At 33.0% G+C, this 20,575-nt stretch overlaps 1 protein-coding gene across 1 annotated transcript in view; it reads left to right on the top strand.

The window, feature by feature from the left end:
• The window catches only part of LOC120636959 (hydrocephalus-inducing protein homolog), a 41,073-nt gene that overhangs the window by 15,734 nt on the left and 4,764 nt on the right, over nt 1-20,575 (top strand). The window contains 43 exon segments of the mRNA XM_039908537.1: nt 2-250; nt 297-308; nt 775-946; nt 1,022-1,254; nt 1,602-1,763; nt 2,306-2,346; nt 2,447-2,518; nt 2,589-2,788; nt 2,875-3,129; nt 3,224-3,334; nt 3,473-3,596; nt 3,895-4,060; nt 4,149-4,280; nt 4,508-4,631; nt 4,964-5,132; nt 5,461-5,687; nt 6,201-6,400; nt 6,581-6,823; nt 7,384-7,566; nt 7,702-7,993; nt 8,066-8,314; nt 8,408-8,729; nt 9,288-9,427; nt 9,531-9,634; nt 9,843-10,027; nt 11,159-11,349; nt 11,429-11,538; nt 11,660-11,837; nt 11,931-12,053; nt 12,123-12,216; nt 12,367-12,558; nt 13,018-13,207; nt 13,331-13,499; nt 13,737-14,029; nt 14,119-14,311; nt 14,494-14,715; nt 15,239-15,405; nt 15,483-15,670; nt 15,776-16,034; nt 17,171-17,351; nt 17,958-18,127; nt 19,203-19,335; nt 20,277-20,422. Coding sequence (XP_039764471.1) covers nt 2-250; nt 297-308; nt 775-946; nt 1,022-1,254; nt 1,602-1,763; nt 2,306-2,346; nt 2,447-2,518; nt 2,589-2,788; nt 2,875-3,129; nt 3,224-3,334; nt 3,473-3,596; nt 3,895-4,060; nt 4,149-4,280; nt 4,508-4,631; nt 4,964-5,132; nt 5,461-5,687; nt 6,201-6,400; nt 6,581-6,823; nt 7,384-7,566; nt 7,702-7,993; nt 8,066-8,314; nt 8,408-8,729; nt 9,288-9,427; nt 9,531-9,634; nt 9,843-10,027; nt 11,159-11,349; nt 11,429-11,538; nt 11,660-11,837; nt 11,931-12,053; nt 12,123-12,216; nt 12,367-12,558; nt 13,018-13,207; nt 13,331-13,499; nt 13,737-14,029; nt 14,119-14,311; nt 14,494-14,715; nt 15,239-15,405; nt 15,483-15,670; nt 15,776-16,034; nt 17,171-17,351; nt 17,958-18,127; nt 19,203-19,335; nt 20,277-20,422 — 7,566 coding nt within the window.

Below are 20,575 nucleotides of genomic sequence, written 5' to 3'. Positions count from 1 at the left end.
TTAATCAACTGTTTAAAAATTATTATATCTACTGTAAAAAATATGTTTCAGAAATGCAGTGTCAGGAAATGGCCTATTCGCTAGGAAAAGCTCTTCGCTTACCGACAGTTAATATAGATTGTTGTATTGTAGACGCGTTATGTGTGTGTGATTGCGCAGCTAAATCTATAATAATAAGCGCCATAGATGAACTGTATGAAACAGCGCGGAAGTATTCTGCAAAAGAGGACGAGTATACTGATGCGGAAGAGTGTGAAGGTGCATATTTTATATAGCATATTAGTTCGTTCGTGTAGAAATTTTGATGAGTATGCGTCTGACTCTTAAACTACCTGACCCTTTATTTTGCAAAATAAAAACTGAATTTTCGTTTTGTCTGATTTTCAGTCCTGGAAACTCTAGAAATTCTGATTAAAGTAGGCTTTTTGTTATTTTAACTTGGTAGAGTACACAATTGCACTTTAACCATTTATCAGATAAATCATAAACTATCGGAAATATGAAAAAATTAACGAATAATAATACTAATATAAAATAATTGAAATACAATGAAATATACCTATTCTGTATTTATAAATCTGCAGTCTTTAAGAGATAATAGCGAAATCCTCTCATTTTCTGACAAACTGACAGACTTATAACACACTGACTGACTAAAGACATACTGACAGGTCAATTAGAAACTCTACAAAATCAAAATCTTTGCAAAATAGTTTAAAATATTAAATATGATAATAATTTTCTGATTAATTTTACAGCTGGATCTGATAAAAGAGATGATCCTTTTGATATCATATTGAAGAAGATAAAATTTTTAGCTGTTCATAAGAACGTTGGTACACCTCGTTCTAAAGTAAGTGTAAAAAAAAAGAAAAAGTCTCCAACTTCATCTATTGGATCACACACTGGTGCAGGAGCTGTTGGTTCTACGACAATGTTTCATATGGTAAGAGAAGTTTAATTTTCATTGGGTCTTAAACCTAGGAATAATTATTATGAATTAGTTTCATTTTATTTACAGGATTTAGTGCAAGAGCTTTTAACGGACTATTTCAAATTGCCTAAATTCGAGAAAGGTTTTATAGTTGACTCTTTGACGAGTAATGTTATACAAAGCCCTCCAGTGGTTCTCACAACTGTTATTAAAAGTAAACATACAATATGGAATATTCATTTACTGCTATGCCACTCTGATTTTAATAAGTGGTCTCGGGCCTATGAGGAACTTCAACGGGAACCAGATTTAGTTGATGAGTAAGTAATTAAAAAAAGACCTAAAGTAAGTATATATCCAGGCATCTTGAGGTTTTGAACTTGATCAGTGGAAGGTTAATCTACAATTTTTCGCAGCATGTGGGCACTTGCACCTTTTTTTTACTATTTTATTTTTTCCGCGATCACGATTGAAGACGTGAGTCTGTGAAATCCAAATCGGAAAATATTTATGCCGATTTTCCAGTTTTGTCAAATTAAAAAAAATACAGATAGCTGATAGCAAGCAATAGGCAGTTTATACGGTTCTGGAGGGTAATGTCACCCGGAAAGTAGATATGTAGAGACATATATTGGAAACTAATTGTTTCAAAATATTTTTGTTATAGGAGCGTTTACAAAGTTTATTGTGACACTGAAATCAAAAATATTGTTGAATCATTAAATAACATGGAAAGTGAAGAGTACGAAAATATAAGTCCAGAATTAAAAGCAATATTTGTTTCATATGGTTTAGAAGAAAGACGTAGAAAACATTATGAAAAAGTCGGGTACAGTGTTTATTTATACTTATTTTTAACTCGTGACGAAAAAAACGTCGTTTATGTGTGGTGGGGTTTTATAAGTTTTACGTGGCTGTGTGTGTGTGTGTGTGTGTTTGTCTGTCTGAGGCATCGTATTTACCGAACGGATAAATTGACTTTGATTTAGTTGCTTTTGTTTGAAAAGTGAATTAGCCGGGAGTCAACAGTCCAAGATTGCCGCCGCCACAAAATTACAAATTTATATTTTTCACAATTCCCTCAATATGAGAATCGAAACGAAAGAGAATGAGATGAGAGACTAATGAAATAATGTACTTACACTACTTTGTATGTCGAGGGTTTTTAAATTTATATATTACTAGCTGACCCCAGCGCCATCTGTCGGGCTGATTTGTGAATCTAAACCATCCAGGGTGCCCAAACGCATACCAAAATTCATTTAAATCGGTCCAGCTATCCATGAGGAGTTCAGTGACATACACACGCACACAAGAAATATATATATAATATTAAATATTTCACCAACTTATCCAATAATTTTATTTCAGTCTTCCCAGTGATAATCCTGTAAAAGATAAAACTAATAAAGGTGTGTTTTCGGCAGTGTACTGTTTATATATTTCATTAATATTGTATGAAGAGTTAATAAAATTTCATTTTAGTTTCTTGATTCTGTATACTGTTTATAGATGCGTACAGTAAATCTGTGATAGCAGTTGATAATGAATCAAAAAAGAAAATAAAAAAAGAAGATTTAAAAGGTAAACTACATTTTTATGTCCTTTATGTGTGAAAATTTATTATAACGATGATATTTGCCTGTTATTACAGGAAAACCGACCAGTGAATATGTATTAATGAATATCAAATATAATGATTATCTTAAGAACACCTTTGAAAGACTTGTAAATATTGCTAACAATTGGATTACTGCACAGAGTGAGCTGGGGAGTCCTCTCTATGATTTCACTGGACAAGTAGTTAATCTATCCCAAAAAAAGTCTAAAAAGAAATCTGATGTGCAATTACAGGTGATGAATGCTTTTGTGTAGCTTTAAATTTAAAAGCCGATCTATGTGAGATAAAAGTAAATATAAAACATTATTTATATTTGTAGGGTTCCGAGGAAAGTTTTTCACAAAGAGGTTTTCCGATGACAATCATAAGCTGCCCATGCCTTCTTTATAGAAATGCGATATTAAACATGTTTTCTGAATCAAATCTTGTTCGGGAAGCTTTAAAAGAAGAAGAAAAGTGTGATATTCTTAAGTGTCCCATAAACAAAAACGTTTACACTGTATTACTTCCTAAAACATTTCCAATAATAACTCACGAAGAGCCTTTACGATGGTGTTATTTGGATGAACCACCGGTACATACAAATTATGTTTAGTCCAATAGATTTATATTAACGTATCTACTCATGTCTTAGGAGTTTTAAAGTTATGACATGTTTTGTTTAACAGATTAAAAAATGCGAATGTAATCAATTGAACGATTTAAATTTGTTGGATGACACTAACCAAGATAATGTGTTAAATATTTTGTCGAAATGGCACTGCACGTGTGGCAAAAAGGTAATTTGTTTTATAATCATTATTTAATTGAAAAGTATCTCATCCATTCTGTTGTGCTTTTATGAGTTTAGAGCAGCGGCCAATATCTATTGACATAAAAATGTTATGAACATAATTACCGAGCAAAATTATTTCCAGGTAACTTCTTCACAAACTTCAACTAGCGAGATTCCATCGAACTCGATGGAGAGAATGGCAGAAGAAGCGAGTGAAATAGATGGAATTTATCCGTTGCCATTACGCAATGTGCAATCACTTTTAGGTATTTCAACATCTCATCATTTTAATAAAAGCTACCTGTATTGCTTTTTACAAGTTTTATTGTGCACACATTAAGCACATTTTCTTCTTATTTCTCTTCTTTTTCAACCTTACAAATGATGTTTGTGAATTATTTAATATAGTTAAGTAAAGTTAGATCATATTACTATTTGTCAGTAATATATTGAGGTATAGAAATGAAGCAATATGTGGAGAAATGATCTAAATCTCGCACTTTTTTCCTGGCAAAGCAGCCTTAACACAATGAAAATCTTTATTAAATTGTTATATTATTATAGAACAAAACACCCGTATAGTGTTGCAGCCCGGGGATTTACTTCGATGCAAATATACCTTTAATCCCCAATATGAAGGGAAATTTAACGTCAGACGGTTCGTTGAAGTAAGTGGGTGGCCTGATTCACGAGTTGATATTGTTGTGACTGGAATATGTGATTTGCCCAGGTATTTATCTAAACGATAAAAGTCAAATATCACTTTCATAACTAACTAATTTACATTGATGCTTAGCTTCTTAATGCATTCATTTAAGGTTGGATTGTCGTCCTAAGAAAATGTTTGAGAATTTTGCCAGAAGGACTATAAACGATAAAGTCTATAAAGTAACTTATTTGGATGAACAGAAGCTTTTCGAATTTGGACCTATTTTCATAGGAGCTCAAAGGTACTTAAATATTTTGTTTTGTGGGCTTTTTTCAGACCAGAATTTTGATTAAAGTCGTCGAAACGTAAAGTGTATCTTTCCACGACTATAATCAACAAAAATAAATACTGATATTAATAATTTGGTAAATATCAAAATACGTGAAAAACGCACAAACATTTAAAATATTGAACTTGATTGAACCTACCTGGTAATAATACTACTATAATGCTATAAACTTGTTGCAGGATATATGAAGAAAAGTATACAATTGATCTAAGAAATCCTTCCTTGCTTACTACAGATATTGTAATAGAGTTTCTGGATGACACACCAGTGTTCGAAGTAGACAAAACGTTTGTGAGATTAGAGGTAATGATACTTTTATTGATCTGACTATTGAATGGGTTACGACTTAATAAATTGTGGATGTTCTGATTCAGATGATTATGTAGTTTTTAATATATACATTGAAATTCTCCCTGCTGCAGTGGTTAGCAAGCTCGACTTAGGACCGAAAAATCGTGCCGTTAGGCCAGAAATGGATTTTTTTAAAGAGAAATGTCAATCGGTAGTGAAGAAATTGGTTCTAACCTAACAAGTTTTGACTCGATTCATATTTTTAATCCAGGACATTGTTATCCGTAGTTGAACATACTAAACCCACTAGTTGCGTATCTTAATATTCTTCTTAACATTCTAAGCCTGGATGTAGAGGAAACATGTCCGTATCAGCAGCTCCAACTGAAGTCGGTGTTCATATGTGCAATATATTGTTCTGCGTTAAAGACAATCCAGAAATAGTCTCAGTGGCTATAGCATGTAGTGGAGTTGTACCGATAATTGAGATATTGCCATTGACCAAAATGATAGGTAAATAAGCAATTTTTTACTTAGTAACTTAATAGAAACCGCAGAGAGATACAACATCAAAAACTATATTATTTTTTTGCTTCAATAAATCTTATTTACACGAAATAAAAAGGAATAGCCTTTTCTAAGCAAAAGTTTAGGGTAGTTTTCCTGTGACACCCTGTTACCTGCGATTCTGATTTTTTTGCATGAAGGTATGTAACACGAAAAAAAAATTTTTTTTTTTTATTTTCATAACCATACTTCTAGTGGCACTTCTTTTTTCTTTAAATTAATATTTTACTCTTTGAGTTCGTTGAATTTTATGAAATATCGAAAAAAATTTCAGAGTACGGGAAACATTTACTGTATCGCAGAGAGGATGATAGATTTATTGTTAAAAATGATTCAATTCTACCTATCATGTGGAAAATACGCAATGCAGAGGATTTTGTGCAGGATTTCATTATATCTGAAACGACTTGCGTAGTGCCCCGAAACGAGAATCAAGTTGTGGCCGTAACGTATATAGCAAGTAGAGTGGGTGTGGTATCGAACAAACCATTAACAATAGACGTAAGTTATATAATATAATCATGATTACTACATATTATATGCAGTAAATCTTTATCTTCTTCTATGTAACATGTCTGTTATTTCTAATAATAACACAATTTTTTTTTTTGTTTTTATACCTACCCTTGTAATTATGTTTATTTCTTGTTATGGAAGAGCGGTGCCTTCGGACTAGTAGTAGTAGTAATACTTACCCTTAAAAGAAGGCTCCAGCCATTAGCGTTTACAGTAATTTTAATTACCCAAATAACCTTTTTTTATTCTTTTTAGTAAACACAAGCCATGAATTTGATCAAATAAAATGAAAATAAGTGGCTATTGAGGTCGTTAAAAGGATTACTACTTCTACTATCATTTCTAAAAATAAATTAATTATACGTATGGTATAATTTATTTATATATATAAATTTTAGTTAAAGCAGTAATCCTTTTATAAAGACCATTTGATTGAGTTTTACAGTCTCTACTTTTATCTTTAAATGTTATTTTTTCAACTTTTTATACAACTTCCAGATATACGATGCGGAAGGCCGCGGTGACCCGTTGATAATCGACACACTATTTTTATCGGCCGAATGCTACGATGTTATGGTAGAATGCGCTTATGAAATCCCTTCTGAAAATTATCTCAACTATGGTAACGTCAAAGTTAACTCTACTGTTGTTCGAGAGCTGTACATGCTGAATAGAGGCAGATATAATGTTTATTACAAGTAAGTATACCTTTTTATTCCTAAAACTATCATTAATGGTTTTTTTTTGTTTAAACACGATCAAAATTTTAAAATTATATAATTTTTGAAATAAATTTCCTCTTATTTGTGTTAGGTGAGGTTTTGCATCAATTATTCGCATCTTTAAGTTTTTTTACGTTTTGTTAAATTACCTTTAAGGCTGAAAAAGGTAAAGAATTTTCCTGAACCATCTTTGCTACGATCATTTTCGGCAACACCAGAGTGTGGCATCATACCTCCCACCATCAAGTTGATCACCACAGAGTTCGAATGCACACCAACAACATCGATGAATTTGGTAAACGTGCCTGCCTACATTTGCTCCTTGTTGGACGGCAGCAAAAACCAAGTTGTCGTTGCTAAGTTTCCAGTTTGTGTTACTATCGCATCATTTTATAACACGTTAGTATTCATATTTACTGTATTATTATTTTTATTCTTAATCGACTACAAGTGTGCCTATATCAATCTCACTTACTGGTAAGGAGTGATGCAGTCTAAGATGGTAGCAGCCTAGTCTGTTAGGGGATTATAAATAAAAATTATATTAAAAAAAACCGATAGTCCGTTTCTACACGGCAGTATGCCGGAACGATTAATCTCTTCTTGGAAAGTATTTGTCAGTGATAAAAAGCCACGGGCGAAGCCTCTTACCAGACCAGACTAGAGAAATTATAAATTCGTAAATTGCCCCCGCCGGAGATCACACCCGGGACCTTCCACTTACCTATAAAACCACACCTCTCCCCACTGCTCCAAGGAGGTCGTCACATAGCCGAATAGCGATGATGACGATGATATATAAAAAAAATAAGGTTAGTAAATTAAAAACCCCCCGACTAATCAAGTAAAAAGAAAAGCGGAAAGGTTCGTCATATGTAGATAAGATTTACCTCAAATTATGAATTAGAACTACATAAAGTTAGAATTTATGTCAATTAAATAAAAATATTTGTTTTTAGATTTACTCTATTCCCCCTCGGAGAATTGAATTTCGATATTATTCCTGTTGGAAGCGCAGTAACAAGAGAAGTTATATTAAATAACACAAGCAAATGCCCTTTTACTTATACAATTGTTTTACCCCCGGAATATCAAATTGACCGTGATGATACGCATGCACAAGTTAAAATTAAAGATAACAAGTAAGTTAAATAAATAATAATATAAGATTAAATCTAAAAATTATTTAATCACAAAAAAGATTGAAATGCATTGTAACTTAAGAACAATTTTACTAAAAAGTTATTTATTTTCTCAAAAGAATTATTTGTCAACAGATTAAAGAATCCTCCTTTAAGATGTGGTAATTTTTTGATTATGAATGACGACAATCTGCTTGCACCTGGGACAAGTAGAACACTTCAATTACAGTTTTTGGCAACAGCTGCAAAAACAGTCGAGGAAACTATAAATTTTATAATTAGCGACACCTGTCCCGCAGAAGCACAAGGTGTTCCTCTTAAATTAGTTGGAACGGGAGCTATGCCTTCTTTGGACTTTTGGAATATTGAAAACACATTTCGTGACCATCTCATTGTCAAAAATCTCTCTGAATATACAGTACCCGAGGTATTTTTATTTATTATGAATATTTATTAATTATTACGGTGCTAGAAGCTAAAGTTTTCTAAAATTTTTTAGCCATCTGCCCATTGTGTATTCGTTGAAGACTCAGTGACGCTTCACTTTTTCTCTGTAACTGTAAACTCGAAATTTGTGGCAGTCATTGATTTGTACAACAGTGGCTTGGTCGCCTGTGCTTTGACTATGAAATTGCACTACCAAACTAATTCAAATCAAGACATATTTTCGTTAGATAAATACGAAACTCATATAGAACCACTGCTGCATAAGAATCTTGGAATTATATTTACTCCAAAAACTCTTCAGGTAAGAAAACTCTTCAGGTAAGATATTAGTACAAAAATTTAATTTAATTATTTAATTTAAATTTTAAATCCATTTTTTACTATCGTCTTTTAGGAATATAGAGCTGTTCTAGAGATACGTTTGAAATTACTACAAAATCATGAGCAATCTTTCAAAATATGCCTTATAGGGGAAGGCGTTATACCCAGAATTCATTTGGTTTCTCCGCCTTTGAGACATCAGCAGTTGGGAATACTTCGTTTTCCTGTTACTTGTTTGGGTTCGATTAGCGTTAAAAAAATACGATTTAAAAATGTCAGTTCAGTGGAGGCTACTGTAACAGCGAAAGTATTATTTTCCGCAAATGAAGAAAGGCCTGTATTCTGGCTAACTTCGGTTCCTGATAATGATCAAATGCTTATACGCGAGAACAGTGGTAAGTTTCAATTAAAAGCGATAACGTGCAATAATAAAGGCAAAGACTGTTTCCTGTATCACTCAGTAGTTATGTGTAATGAGAATAAGAGATCCAAATTTCAAGAAATTTTAATTAAGATCACTTTTAAAGAACCTGTTTATAGATATAAACTAATGCAACACTAGTAAACATGACCTTATTAACTCTTATAAGAGCTAAATAGAGTAATGTAAATTCTCAGGAAGAGGAGCTTAGTTACAAAAACCCACTAAAAAGAATTAGTAGGTTTTATAGGAAAACACGCGTGCCTGGGAGTTCTACATAATGTTCTCAAAGGTGTGTGGAGTCCACCAGTCCGCACTGAGCCAGCTTGGTCGACTATGATCCCCTTCTCATTGTGGGAGGTGGGCTTCCAGTTTTTCTTCCTTGTTGGGTTAGGTGTCCGCTTTACCTTTAAGTTGTAAAAAGTGGTGGTGCATAATTTTTAATGAATAGTTTTGTATTCAAAGGTAATACAACAGTATTATATAATAAGAGAAAAAAATATTACTGGAAAAAAATATTCCTGATTTACAGACAAAGTTAAGTCTTTGAAGAATATAGTAAAACCCGGAGAAATAGCAACAATATATGTAAAATATAACCCTATAAGGAGAGGTCGAACATCCTGTGATGTAAAGTTGACGATTTCTAAAAACCCTTATGAGTTTTTTGCGGTAAGGAAATTTAAAAATAATCATGCAATTTGGCACTTATGTTGCCATTGAATAGGAAATCGTAAAACTTATGTAAGCATAAACTATTAAGTAACATTTATAGGTCCTATGCGAGGCAGAGGCATTTATGGAAGATGTTATCCTGGTTGGATTGGAGATGCTATCTATGGATATAGATTTAGAAGCTTACACGAAATCTGTAGAAGGGTATTCTTATTAAACTAATATTAATCTCCTTTTCATAATAAGGTTAATAAATTAATCCATTTCAGTATAATATGCCCTGTTTATATATTAATAATGTATTGAGAATAAATTTAAACAATGAATGGATTGAAATGTCCATTTTGCATCATGTATTTTATTTATAATGTGGATTAATACTTTTATTTACAAAGCCATCTTTACCATTAAGGACAGTATCTACGGCATCGACACTCGACAGTAGAAAAAAAAGCAAAAGTGCAACTGGGGATAAAAAAAAGTTAAAACAGTTAGAAGGCAAAAAAAGTAAAAGAACATCTCAGGGATCGTTTAAACTAAGCGAAAGTGGCGAGAGTGCTGTAGAGCATTCCGTTTTGAAATATATATTAAATTTTGGTAAGATACGTTATATGTACCTGATGGTTTCTTTTCGAACTCTAATACATTTTCCAGGTATTAAAAATGCATATTTATTTATTAAGCCACTATCAAATAAATATAACTTGTGTAATCACAAGTTATATTTATTTTATACAATTCCCTTATTTTTTCTTTTTAAATAATCTGTGTGCCCTTTGGCAAAAGCCTCCTCCAATCCCTTCCAGTCTTCTCTATTTATTGCAAGTGTTCCAAGTTTATTTATTTATTTATTTATTTATTATTTATGTACCATAAATTGTGATTGTGAACATAAGATACATGAAGTGTACAAAGGAAAGCTTATCTCTATAAGAGATCTCTTCCAGCTACCCCAGGATGTGAGTAAGAAGATTTAATTGTGGTATAGGTCAAATAAAGGTACAATATATTTCATAACTACTAAGTATATTTAATATATCTAAATAATAACAAAATTCTACATACTAATACATTCGAATATACTATATATACAAAATACATAAAAATAATATAATAAATATTTATATAATATAAATATAAATATATATATATAATAAGTAAACAGTGATAAATATACTATGACAACGATAGATAATGCTCCTTTACATTGTGTTTAAAAGAGTGCACCGATCGGCAGTGTCTAATATGTTCTGGTAGTAAGTTCCAAAGGTGTGTAGCGTGGACGAAGAAGTTTTCCTGCTATAGGTGCAATTTTTAACCATATCAGATTTTATTAGGAAAACACTGAAAATCAAAATGAATTTAATAAAATATTAAAAAAAATACCTCATAGAGCAATGCTTTTATTCGGTAAATGATTTTATTTATATTAAGCTTCGCAAATAAAATCGGTTTCCCTTATACAATGTTTTGCATATGTTTTAAAAATTCATAGAATTATTTTATTTTAAAAATGGCTGTGCCCAAATTTGTTGTACATAGGTTACATTACATAATTAGATTAATATTATAAATGTAACATTATGTATTATGCTGAATAATGGGAAATTGAAATTGAATTTCGTCTTCTCATCTTTTGAATTGCCGTCCCTGCCTCATCTTTCCCTCTCTGGGGTACACATTTACACAACATTTATATGTATCTAATTATATTCAATCAAATTTTAGGTGGATGTGAGTTATGTGTTATGCATAAGAGATCAGTAATTATGGTTAATAATTCTGAAAAGGTGTACAAATTTCAATGGGATACCGTAGAACACCTTCTGATAAAGCCGGCTATTGGTTACATATCGCCCGGAGAAGAAAAAGATATAGAACTTGCATTCTTCTGCGTTCAGCCTGTAGCTATCAAAAAGGTTAAATAGAATAATTTCTTCAATAGAATCATTTTAAAACTTACGTTAAGAACTATATTACTTACTAATTTCATTACAGAAAATTTTAAATTTAAACTTGAAAGCGATATGCGACGACTTTTTGACCTTAGATTTAAACGCAATGACTTGGGATAATCGACAAACTGTAACTGTATTCGATCATAACAGGTTCGTATTGCAGTTCTAGAGACATAAAATGTACTTATAATAAGTTTGTAAGATAGTTTACTCCAAACTACTGTTTAGTTTTCAAAAATGTGTGTTATAATTAAATAAATGTTTCAAGCAGAGATGTAGACGTGAACGAAAGATATGAAACAGTAATAAATGAACAAATCAACACAAATCCTGAGATTACTCTGGATAAAATAAATATTGTGGTGATTTATTCCGCTATGACAGAATATACTAAATATTTATGCAACTTGGAACAAGAAATTAAGTTGCAGGACACATTTATATATCAAGTACGACACTTCGCATCACTACAACTTAAGTATTTCTTAAAATGGATACATTGATATGCGTTTAATTTAATAAAAATATATTTGGATTTTCAGGTCAGAAATTTAACCTTTAAAGTAGAAAACACTGGAAAAGTGCCAATGAAAATTGTTTGGAATTTTATAATAGACGACGAATATCCAGCTCGGTTAGATAAGTATAGTAAAGATCACAAAGAAGTAAGTGATTCAAATGTGAATTTATCTGGTAAAAATTTCATACTTCTCACGATCACTTTTATTCTATAGGAACAAATTTTAAGTACTGACGCTGAAAGTTTTGCTGACTTCGAAATTAAGCAGACATATGACACGCAATCACTCTCAAAGGGTGCTGAACATGGTATGATACACAAAACTGGTCACGTTTATTGATATACATAGTTCTGAATTAAGTTTTCAAGTGATTGTTTTTATTAATTTCTGATATTTATAATACTTTATAATATCAATTCTATGAAAATATTTATTTCTTTTGGCTTTACATTTTCAGATCCAAGTAAAATAACATTGTTCAGCGGTAGCGCCAGAAGAGACAGTGTCGACACTTGGTTCGAAGTAGATTTGCCGTTTGTAATCGAACCCGCGAAAGATTGTTTGAAACCCAATGAAAGTCGCAAATTCAACGTTACCTTTTCACCGCTAGAGGCGTTCTTGTTTAATGTTAGACTGAAGAGTAATATAGGTAGAAAATCTAATAAACTAATTTTACATATTATTAAAGTTTTAGTTGCCTGCTTTCTTTGGCACCAGGCTTTCTCAAATAATGACTATTATGTATATATATATATTGACAATATTTAGTACCTAAGTAACTAAGTTTATCTTATTAAATTTATTAATATTTATCTATTTGTGTCATTTATGTATATTATTTAAATATTATTTTGTGTAGGTACACCCTAACCCATCTTTTTAACTTGTAGGTCCTTGTCCTTTGGTAGGCTACCTGGTAGTGATCACTTTAAAGCCATAAGGCCGCCTATCGTACCTTTACTTTATTTCTTTCAAGTGTGATTTTTATAGCTTCGTATATGATGTAAAATAAAGTGTATTTTGATTTGATTTGATTTAAGCAGATATCAGAATATTTTTTTAACATCTAAAATTTTGTATGCAAAATAAATGTAAACTCGTGTTTCAGATAACTTAGATCCATACGATCAGAATGTATCCTGTAAAATATTAGCCAAATCGTTAGTTCCCTACGTTCACCTTGATGTAGAGGAAAGTGACTATTTGACTTCTGACAGAAGAAAAACAACTGGTGTAGCACTGCCGGAACACATTACTGTATTGGAATTTAACGTTTTGGGATCCGGTTGCTACAAGAAGTTAGTAAAAACTTAGATAAAGTCTTTTTTATCTTCTTTCAAGTTTTCATCTGGCATGTTAAAGATAGTATAATATTTGCGATGAAGAGGTCATATATTTATTTATGGTTAATTTTATTGCAGATCATTTGACGTAATCAATCCAACATGTGATGGTTATGAGTTCATATTCGAGATGGTACTCTCAAACAAGCCTGAACTTATTCCAATGCACTGCAACATGTTAAAAGGATATGTAGAGGGCGGTACATCAATTGAAGTAGTTTTTACTTTTTCGCCGACATCACCTGGGGTATGACAGTTCTTTTTTATTACCACATTCTGCTGCATCGCATTATTAAGTATACTTTAATTTGGTCGCTTTTTAGAAACATCATCATCATATCCGGTTTATCGAACTTATGGACGGTTACCCCTATGTTTGTACAGTTTGTATAACTTTTTAGTTTCGCCGCTGTTTTGATATTTAAAAAAATAAAGGTGGTACCTAAATCGATCCTTATTTGTTTAACTGTGCGTTTGTCACCAGGTATACGAGTCACAGTGGAAGTTCATCATACCGGTCCATTCTCTTGTTATAAATCTATTAGTTGTCGGTATAGTTCGGGAGCCGATTGTGAACTTTGTTCCTACTATTCTGATTATCAAGAACTCTTTGGTAGGTTTTACCATAAATAACGAGGTGATATTAAGGAATAACGAGCTTGAATGTTTGAATTTCGAGTTTAAAGGGAATTCAATCTGTGACGAGTCCGGTAAGACACCGATAATCGTAGAGCCGGAAAAAGGTGTTCTCAAACCGAATTCAGATACACCTATAAAGTGAGTAAAATTCTTATTGTATTTTAGAAATTGTAACTTTAGGAAAGTTGCAAAAAGTACTTATATTAAATTAAAATATTTTGTTATAGGATTATCTATACACCAATCCAAGACGGGCCTTTGTCATTCAAGATATTTTGTAGCGTGACATACATAACAAAATTGATAACTCTATGTGTAAACGCACTTAGCCATTCAATTAAGCCTAAAGTCACTTACTATTTGGTTGGGAACGATCACATATTGAATAGTGATGCAATCACTAATATTCATTTGGACCAGGTAACAGATATCAAAACTATGTTTATCTTAGTTAAATACTATACGAGCATTCATTAATTTATCCTCAGACTATTAATATCTCACTGTTGGATCAAGTTCTCTCATAGGAGAGAGAGAATAAGAGAATCCTAGCTCGATAATATTTCCTTTAATTTAATCGATAAATTATCATTCCCTAATAGACAGCTTCGACATATGAACGTACTATTCCATTCGTGATAAAGAACGATGGCTCGGCTACGTTCTTCTTCGACTGGAATTACAACACCAGTGAAGTTAAGAAATACCTTCAGCTGTATGTAGAGCCTAGCAGCGGACACGTCACCCCAGCTAACGAAATAGAATGTGTCCTTCACTTCACACTAAAACAAGTTCCCGTACAAGCCATTCCTGTAACGTTATCGGCAAGTATTAGCTATGTGGATTTTACTGTACTTTTTACAACCTGCATGTATCTCGAAAGGAATACATTCTGAAGGATACAAAAAAGGAAAATATGTAATTGATTCTAGTGGTATCGAACGACATCCCTCCGACCTTTTCGCTCGCTCTTATCTACTGAACATCCAAAAATCTAATGAAGCAATAACCTCACAATTAACAATTAATTACGAATTGATTAACATAGTTATCCGTTTTAACTAAAATGAAAAATTAATTTTCTTTTCTTTACCATTTTAAAATTTACTTTATTTTTGTATTTCTTCTAATATGTCATTTTTTAACAGGACTTCCCCTCAACTCGGTAGGTACTGACAGAATACTAGCGCTGTGGGTACATTAGTATCTGCAACATTAAGCAGAGTCAGAACCTTTTTATTGGCAGACTTTTTATAATTAAGAATTAAAATTAAGTTACTCCGTATGTGAGTCTATTTGTGTTGTTTATAAACATTTTCTATTATATATTTTAATATTTTTATTCAGATTTCCGATGGGCCAGAATACAAAATGTTTCTCCACGCGGAAATCGAAAAACCGCTGTATCGCTTCTCTTGCAAGGAATATAATTTTGGAAGGTGTATCGTGAATGCTCCAGATAATACTTACAAGAAAAACTTTGCGTTTGAAAACGAAGACAAAGTGCCCATTACGTGCGTTCAGAAAATATAAAATATAATGTGAATTATGTAATATTTGAAAAGACTTATAATTTCATATAACTTTCTAGATTGGAATTGAACTTTTCGAATTTACCAGAATTATTTGCTGTCTTAACGCCTGACTGTACGGTTGCATCAAGTCAACGGGTTAAAATACCAATATATTTTAGACCAAAGCAAGTAAAAGAATATGAATTTAAGCTTCAGTTTTGGGTAAATTCACTTTGTGAAGAAATCGTTACAATTAAAGGAGAAGGTACGGACAGAGATAATGTAGATGCATATAAAGTGAATATGCAAAACTTAGATGAATGAGCTATTAGTTGCTGGATTAATAATAGAAATAATTTATGCATTTTAGGGGTTCCCTTACTCTTCGACCTATATGAAGGTTGTCAAAAGAGTTTCAATCTGGGAGCAGTTAAGGTTGGAGAAAGAATTGTACGATCAATAGAAGTGATGAATCACAGCAAAGTTCCAATCGAAGCCACGTTCATATTCAAAGTTATGTATGAAAATCCGGAGGATACTTCTGACATGAAATCTGAAGGAACTAGCGCGTGTTTAAGTCCTAGCGTAACCACTGTTGCCAATCAAGCAAAGGATCAAGGTCAATCTAGGTAATGACGAGATTCCGTTTTTTTATTTGTGTTGTTACAGTAGGATTCGATAATTTTGAATAAGAACACCTGATGGCTCTTGTAAGACTTGATTTCTTCTAAGCAGTACAAAGTTTCAGAACACACTTCCAATCGTAGGTCAATCGTAGTCCAGAATGATAGCCAAGGTCACTATATTTTACATTTAACACTTGTTTCACTAAAATATTTCTTCGACGTTACTTCACATCGCTCCGAACCAGAACCCAACCCCAGAACATTATTTTTCCGGAAATCGTAAACAAGTAAATAAAAAGAACGATCTAGAAACGTTTCGAAGTTCACGTATTTTCGGTATTGCATTAGGTATTAAGGTCCTTTGTAACAGTACTTATATACATTGACATCTCAGATGCAGGCGAAAAAGTTGAGAGAGTGCAGAACTCTAATTATTTAAGTACGTTGCTTAATGATACCTTGAGCAGTGATCAGATAATTAAAACTAGGATTTAAGTAGCTAGAAGTACAGAATGAACAGAATAAACAAAGTGCTCTCAAAGTGCAATATCTCGCTCATAATGTTATACGGATGCGAGTCTTGGACTATTAAAGAAGACCTCAGGAACCGTATAGAACCTTTGAGATGTAACATACTTATGTTGGCCATTAGTTGGACTCTTAAAGTACCCAATGTGAAAGTTCTGCGACGCCTCGCGTTTGCACACACATTTAAAGTTGCATATCTAGGGCACGTGCTAAGGCATGCGAGTTATGAATTACTGCAACTTACTATGATGGGAAAACTTCCCTCAAGGAGAGGTGTGAACCTCAGACAGTGGACTGGAATCGCGAGTGCAGAATTGTGTTTCCCTAATCCTTAGTTTGCCTGGCAGAGATCGCTAGCTAATCAATTAGGCCGCCTTTTGTATTCTGCTTCTGTCTTTATTTTTTTTTTTCATTTGCCTTCAATTCAAAGAGTAGGTATAGTATTATGTCGCGGCACGTGTCTCCTCTCAGAATTACAAGGGTTTAAGCCTACCTTAAAGTGTGGAGAATATTTAATTCGCTCACTTCACACTCCTTTTGCCGATTTACTTGGTTTGACATAACTAGAAACGTTTACCTTAGTTAAAAGTTATCCAACTCAATTCATACAGGGGAGAAATGCTGCACCAATACAAGAAAAATAAAATCCAAGAACAAATCGATAAAGATTCCGAGAACGCGCTATCATCTCTAAAAGTGATTCCGAACAAATGCACTATCAGGCCGTATATGAAAGTGCCTTTGAGGATACAGTTTAAACCAGTTGGACAGATTAGTAATCTGGATGTTCAGGTTGACTTTTCATCATTTTAACAAACTCTAATTTAGCTTGCAATTTCAACCCGTTGCCGGCCTAGTACTGGGCACGGGTCGCCTCCTACAATGACAAGGCTTACGCCGTAGTCCACCACGCTAGCACATTGCGGATTGGTGGACATTTAACCATGCAAAGTTACAGTTATTTAAATGTTATGTTTTATTGTGATTGTGGGAAACATAATATTATATAGCTTTCGTCTAGTTGCTAGAGACAACATTTTAAAACTCCTTTCCTAGCCAATTCACGAAAGAGAAATGCCTACTCTAATTAAAGAAATAACTTTCTATGAGTAGCATCTTATCGACTCCGACATAACAGAGCATTACCGTAAAATTAGTATGTTTAGTTTGGAGTAATATGCTTACTTTTTGAATTTTTAATAAATGATATGAAAGTATTTCCAGTAAATAAGTAAGCCAGTGTCTTAGTTAAAAACTAGCTGTTGTCCGCGACTTTTTGCACGTTTTTTTTTATTTCAGAGATGTCTCTACTGCCAGACATCTCTGACAAGACTATTTCTTTCTTTCTTTAATTGATTTGAAGTCTCGGTGCCTACTAGTATTATGTGTTTCCAACAGCTGAACATGAAAGTGTTTCAATTTGAGCGTCCATTAGTAAAATTGAGTGGATGCGCTACTGGAATGAGTTTGCACTTCAGTCAGAACTCAATGCAGTTTGGTCGCGTACGCAAACGCGGCTGCAAGATATTGAAGGTCATGCTTTTTAATAAAGGAGATTTTAGCGCCAAGTATGTACGAAAAACCATTTACCCATATCTTTCCCTATCTCCATTATAAGAAATACAAAATTAAATCTCGAACAAATTCAATTCCAACGCAGCGCACTTTGGTCCCGGTTGCTGGCTCTTTATACGTTCAAAATCATTATTTGTCGACCTTCCTAACGCAGCAGTGGCTTGTTACCACCCAACCAATAAAGACGAGCCGCTACACGATTTAGCGCTCCGGTATGATGTCGCGTAGAAACCGAATAGGGGTATGAGTTACAGAATTGTAATTACAACGTGTAACGTGTTGAATAATATTGAAGGATGTTTAGCACATTTCATAAGGAATCATTGTGTAAAAATATTAAATCAAAAGAAGCATATTTATTATTCCATACATACGAATTAAAAAAATTTAAGTATTTATTTATGACAATCCTATTGAAGATAAAAAACCGACACGGGCATAGTCCTACCAGGAGCCACATGATTTTAATTTTGCATGTGATGTTAGGGCTGTATCTGATTACTTTCTGTAAAAACTACAGCAGTGGTTTACTTAAAATTTCGTTCTTCTTTCGTTTCGGTTTCACAGATAAATCTCAGATAGTACATAATGAACCTCAGCTTAAGCCTTATTATTATTTTATTTATATTATTTCGGTTTTCATTTACAAGTTGTATATAATGGCCATCCTCCCAACACTTATTACAATGTGAGATTGCAGTCGAGGGCTAGTTAGCCCTTTATAGCCGTAGTGGAATAAAAAAAAACTTGAATTCAATTTCCGTTGCTTTGTGTTTCGCAAAATAAAAAAGTTGTTGGTTTGAAAGTTTTATACAGCCTTTATGCCTAGTTTTATTTCTAAGAAGCCATGGGAACTTGAATTTTATCAAACCGAGCCTATGCAAACTTAGGTCCTATTTTAGCGAGCAATTATTTTTTAATAAATCTCGGATTCTGATTTGAATGGTATATATTAGTAGGTGTTATTTTTATAGTACGATAGATTTCATTATAAACGCCTTACGTATCTTTAATCTCAGATTTATTTATATACAATGACTATGATTCAAATTAATAAATAATCTGCAGATTCTGGTGGCAACCTTTGGTATCGAACGAGTTTAATATATCACCCATGCAAGGAAATATCGCAGCTCACACAAATGTTACATTCACTGTAACTTTTAGACCTATTAATCACAATCCTTTTATTAAAGTTTGGGTAAGTTAAAATGTTTACACACGCATATTTTTGTTTTTTTAATAATTAGGTGTACCTATTGATAATGTAGAGACATTATGTTACTGTGAATTCGCTCTTTTATCTATACTAATAATAAAACTGTAACGGGTCAACGTTGCTTACCCAGCGCTATCGACCAATACTATGCCACTTATTACATTTATATTATTTGCAGTCATTTGTTATAGGGATTTTAAAAGTATTTTAAATAAGGCTAAACGGGAATAGGTTCGCGGGCCGGTCATTTGCGTTTGGCAATGTTTACGTGATTGAAGCTTTCAAATAGTGGGTGATTAAAGCTCCGAGAGCAAGAACAAGTATATTATTCGCCCACACCTCAGTCGTACGTTTAAATATGTTAAAATACTATCTGTACTTAATATTATAGGTTTGTATAGTTGGCACTACCAGAAAGATGGTAAAAACTTTACGTTTAGTATTTGATTTACTGAGGTAAGTGTAACATGTGTAGCAATACGTTGCGTCCCATACTTAACGCATGCGAAGACGCAGGGCACATCTAGTTTCCAGTGTATCTCGAATATACGGCCTAGTTCGGTTTCTGACGGCGTCTTATTTGAGCTAAGATTGGCCTTAGCGAGATTCCATAACACGATTGGATGTTACTCAATGCCCACCAAAGCATAGCAACGCTTTGGTGGGCATTGCTGATATATCATAGTACCAACGTGACGATCGCAACTCGCAATTCTTTCTGATTCATCATCCTCAGCATATCAAAATCCAGCCAGTTAAGATACAGTACCATGAATTGAGCCAATATAAACATTAATGTTTATATGTAACAACAATTTTACATATAAAAATTAAAATAGGAAACTAAAGTTCGAACATTGCTCTGCACTGACCTAGCTACTTAATAGTTTCCATTCCACTAATGGTTTGAGCTTAATTTCCAGGCAGTCTGTAATATAGAGGACTACCCACCCCTAGAGCTGTCGCTCTATGCTACCTGCATCGACACAGGCAACGTTCAGAATAAAACATTATATTTGGATTGTCCTGTTAGAGAAGTTAATACACAATACGTGGTAGTAACAAATCCGTAAGTTTGATTCAAAGAAATTCAGTTAAAAATTCAGTTGGCCATCATAATCATCGTTAGTCACAACGTGTGAACGTTTCTCTCCAGTGTGTGCCCAGCACACACCGGAGAGAAACGATAAGTAAAGAATAGGTAAAGACTAAAGATAAATTA

This window comes from Pararge aegeria, chromosome 3, assembly GCF_905163445.1.
Source record: "Pararge aegeria chromosome 3, ilParAegt1.1, whole genome shotgun sequence".
Lineage (NCBI taxonomy): Eukaryota > Metazoa > Arthropoda > Insecta > Lepidoptera > Nymphalidae > Pararge > Pararge aegeria.
This window is presented reverse-complemented; position numbering and strand designations above follow the sequence as displayed.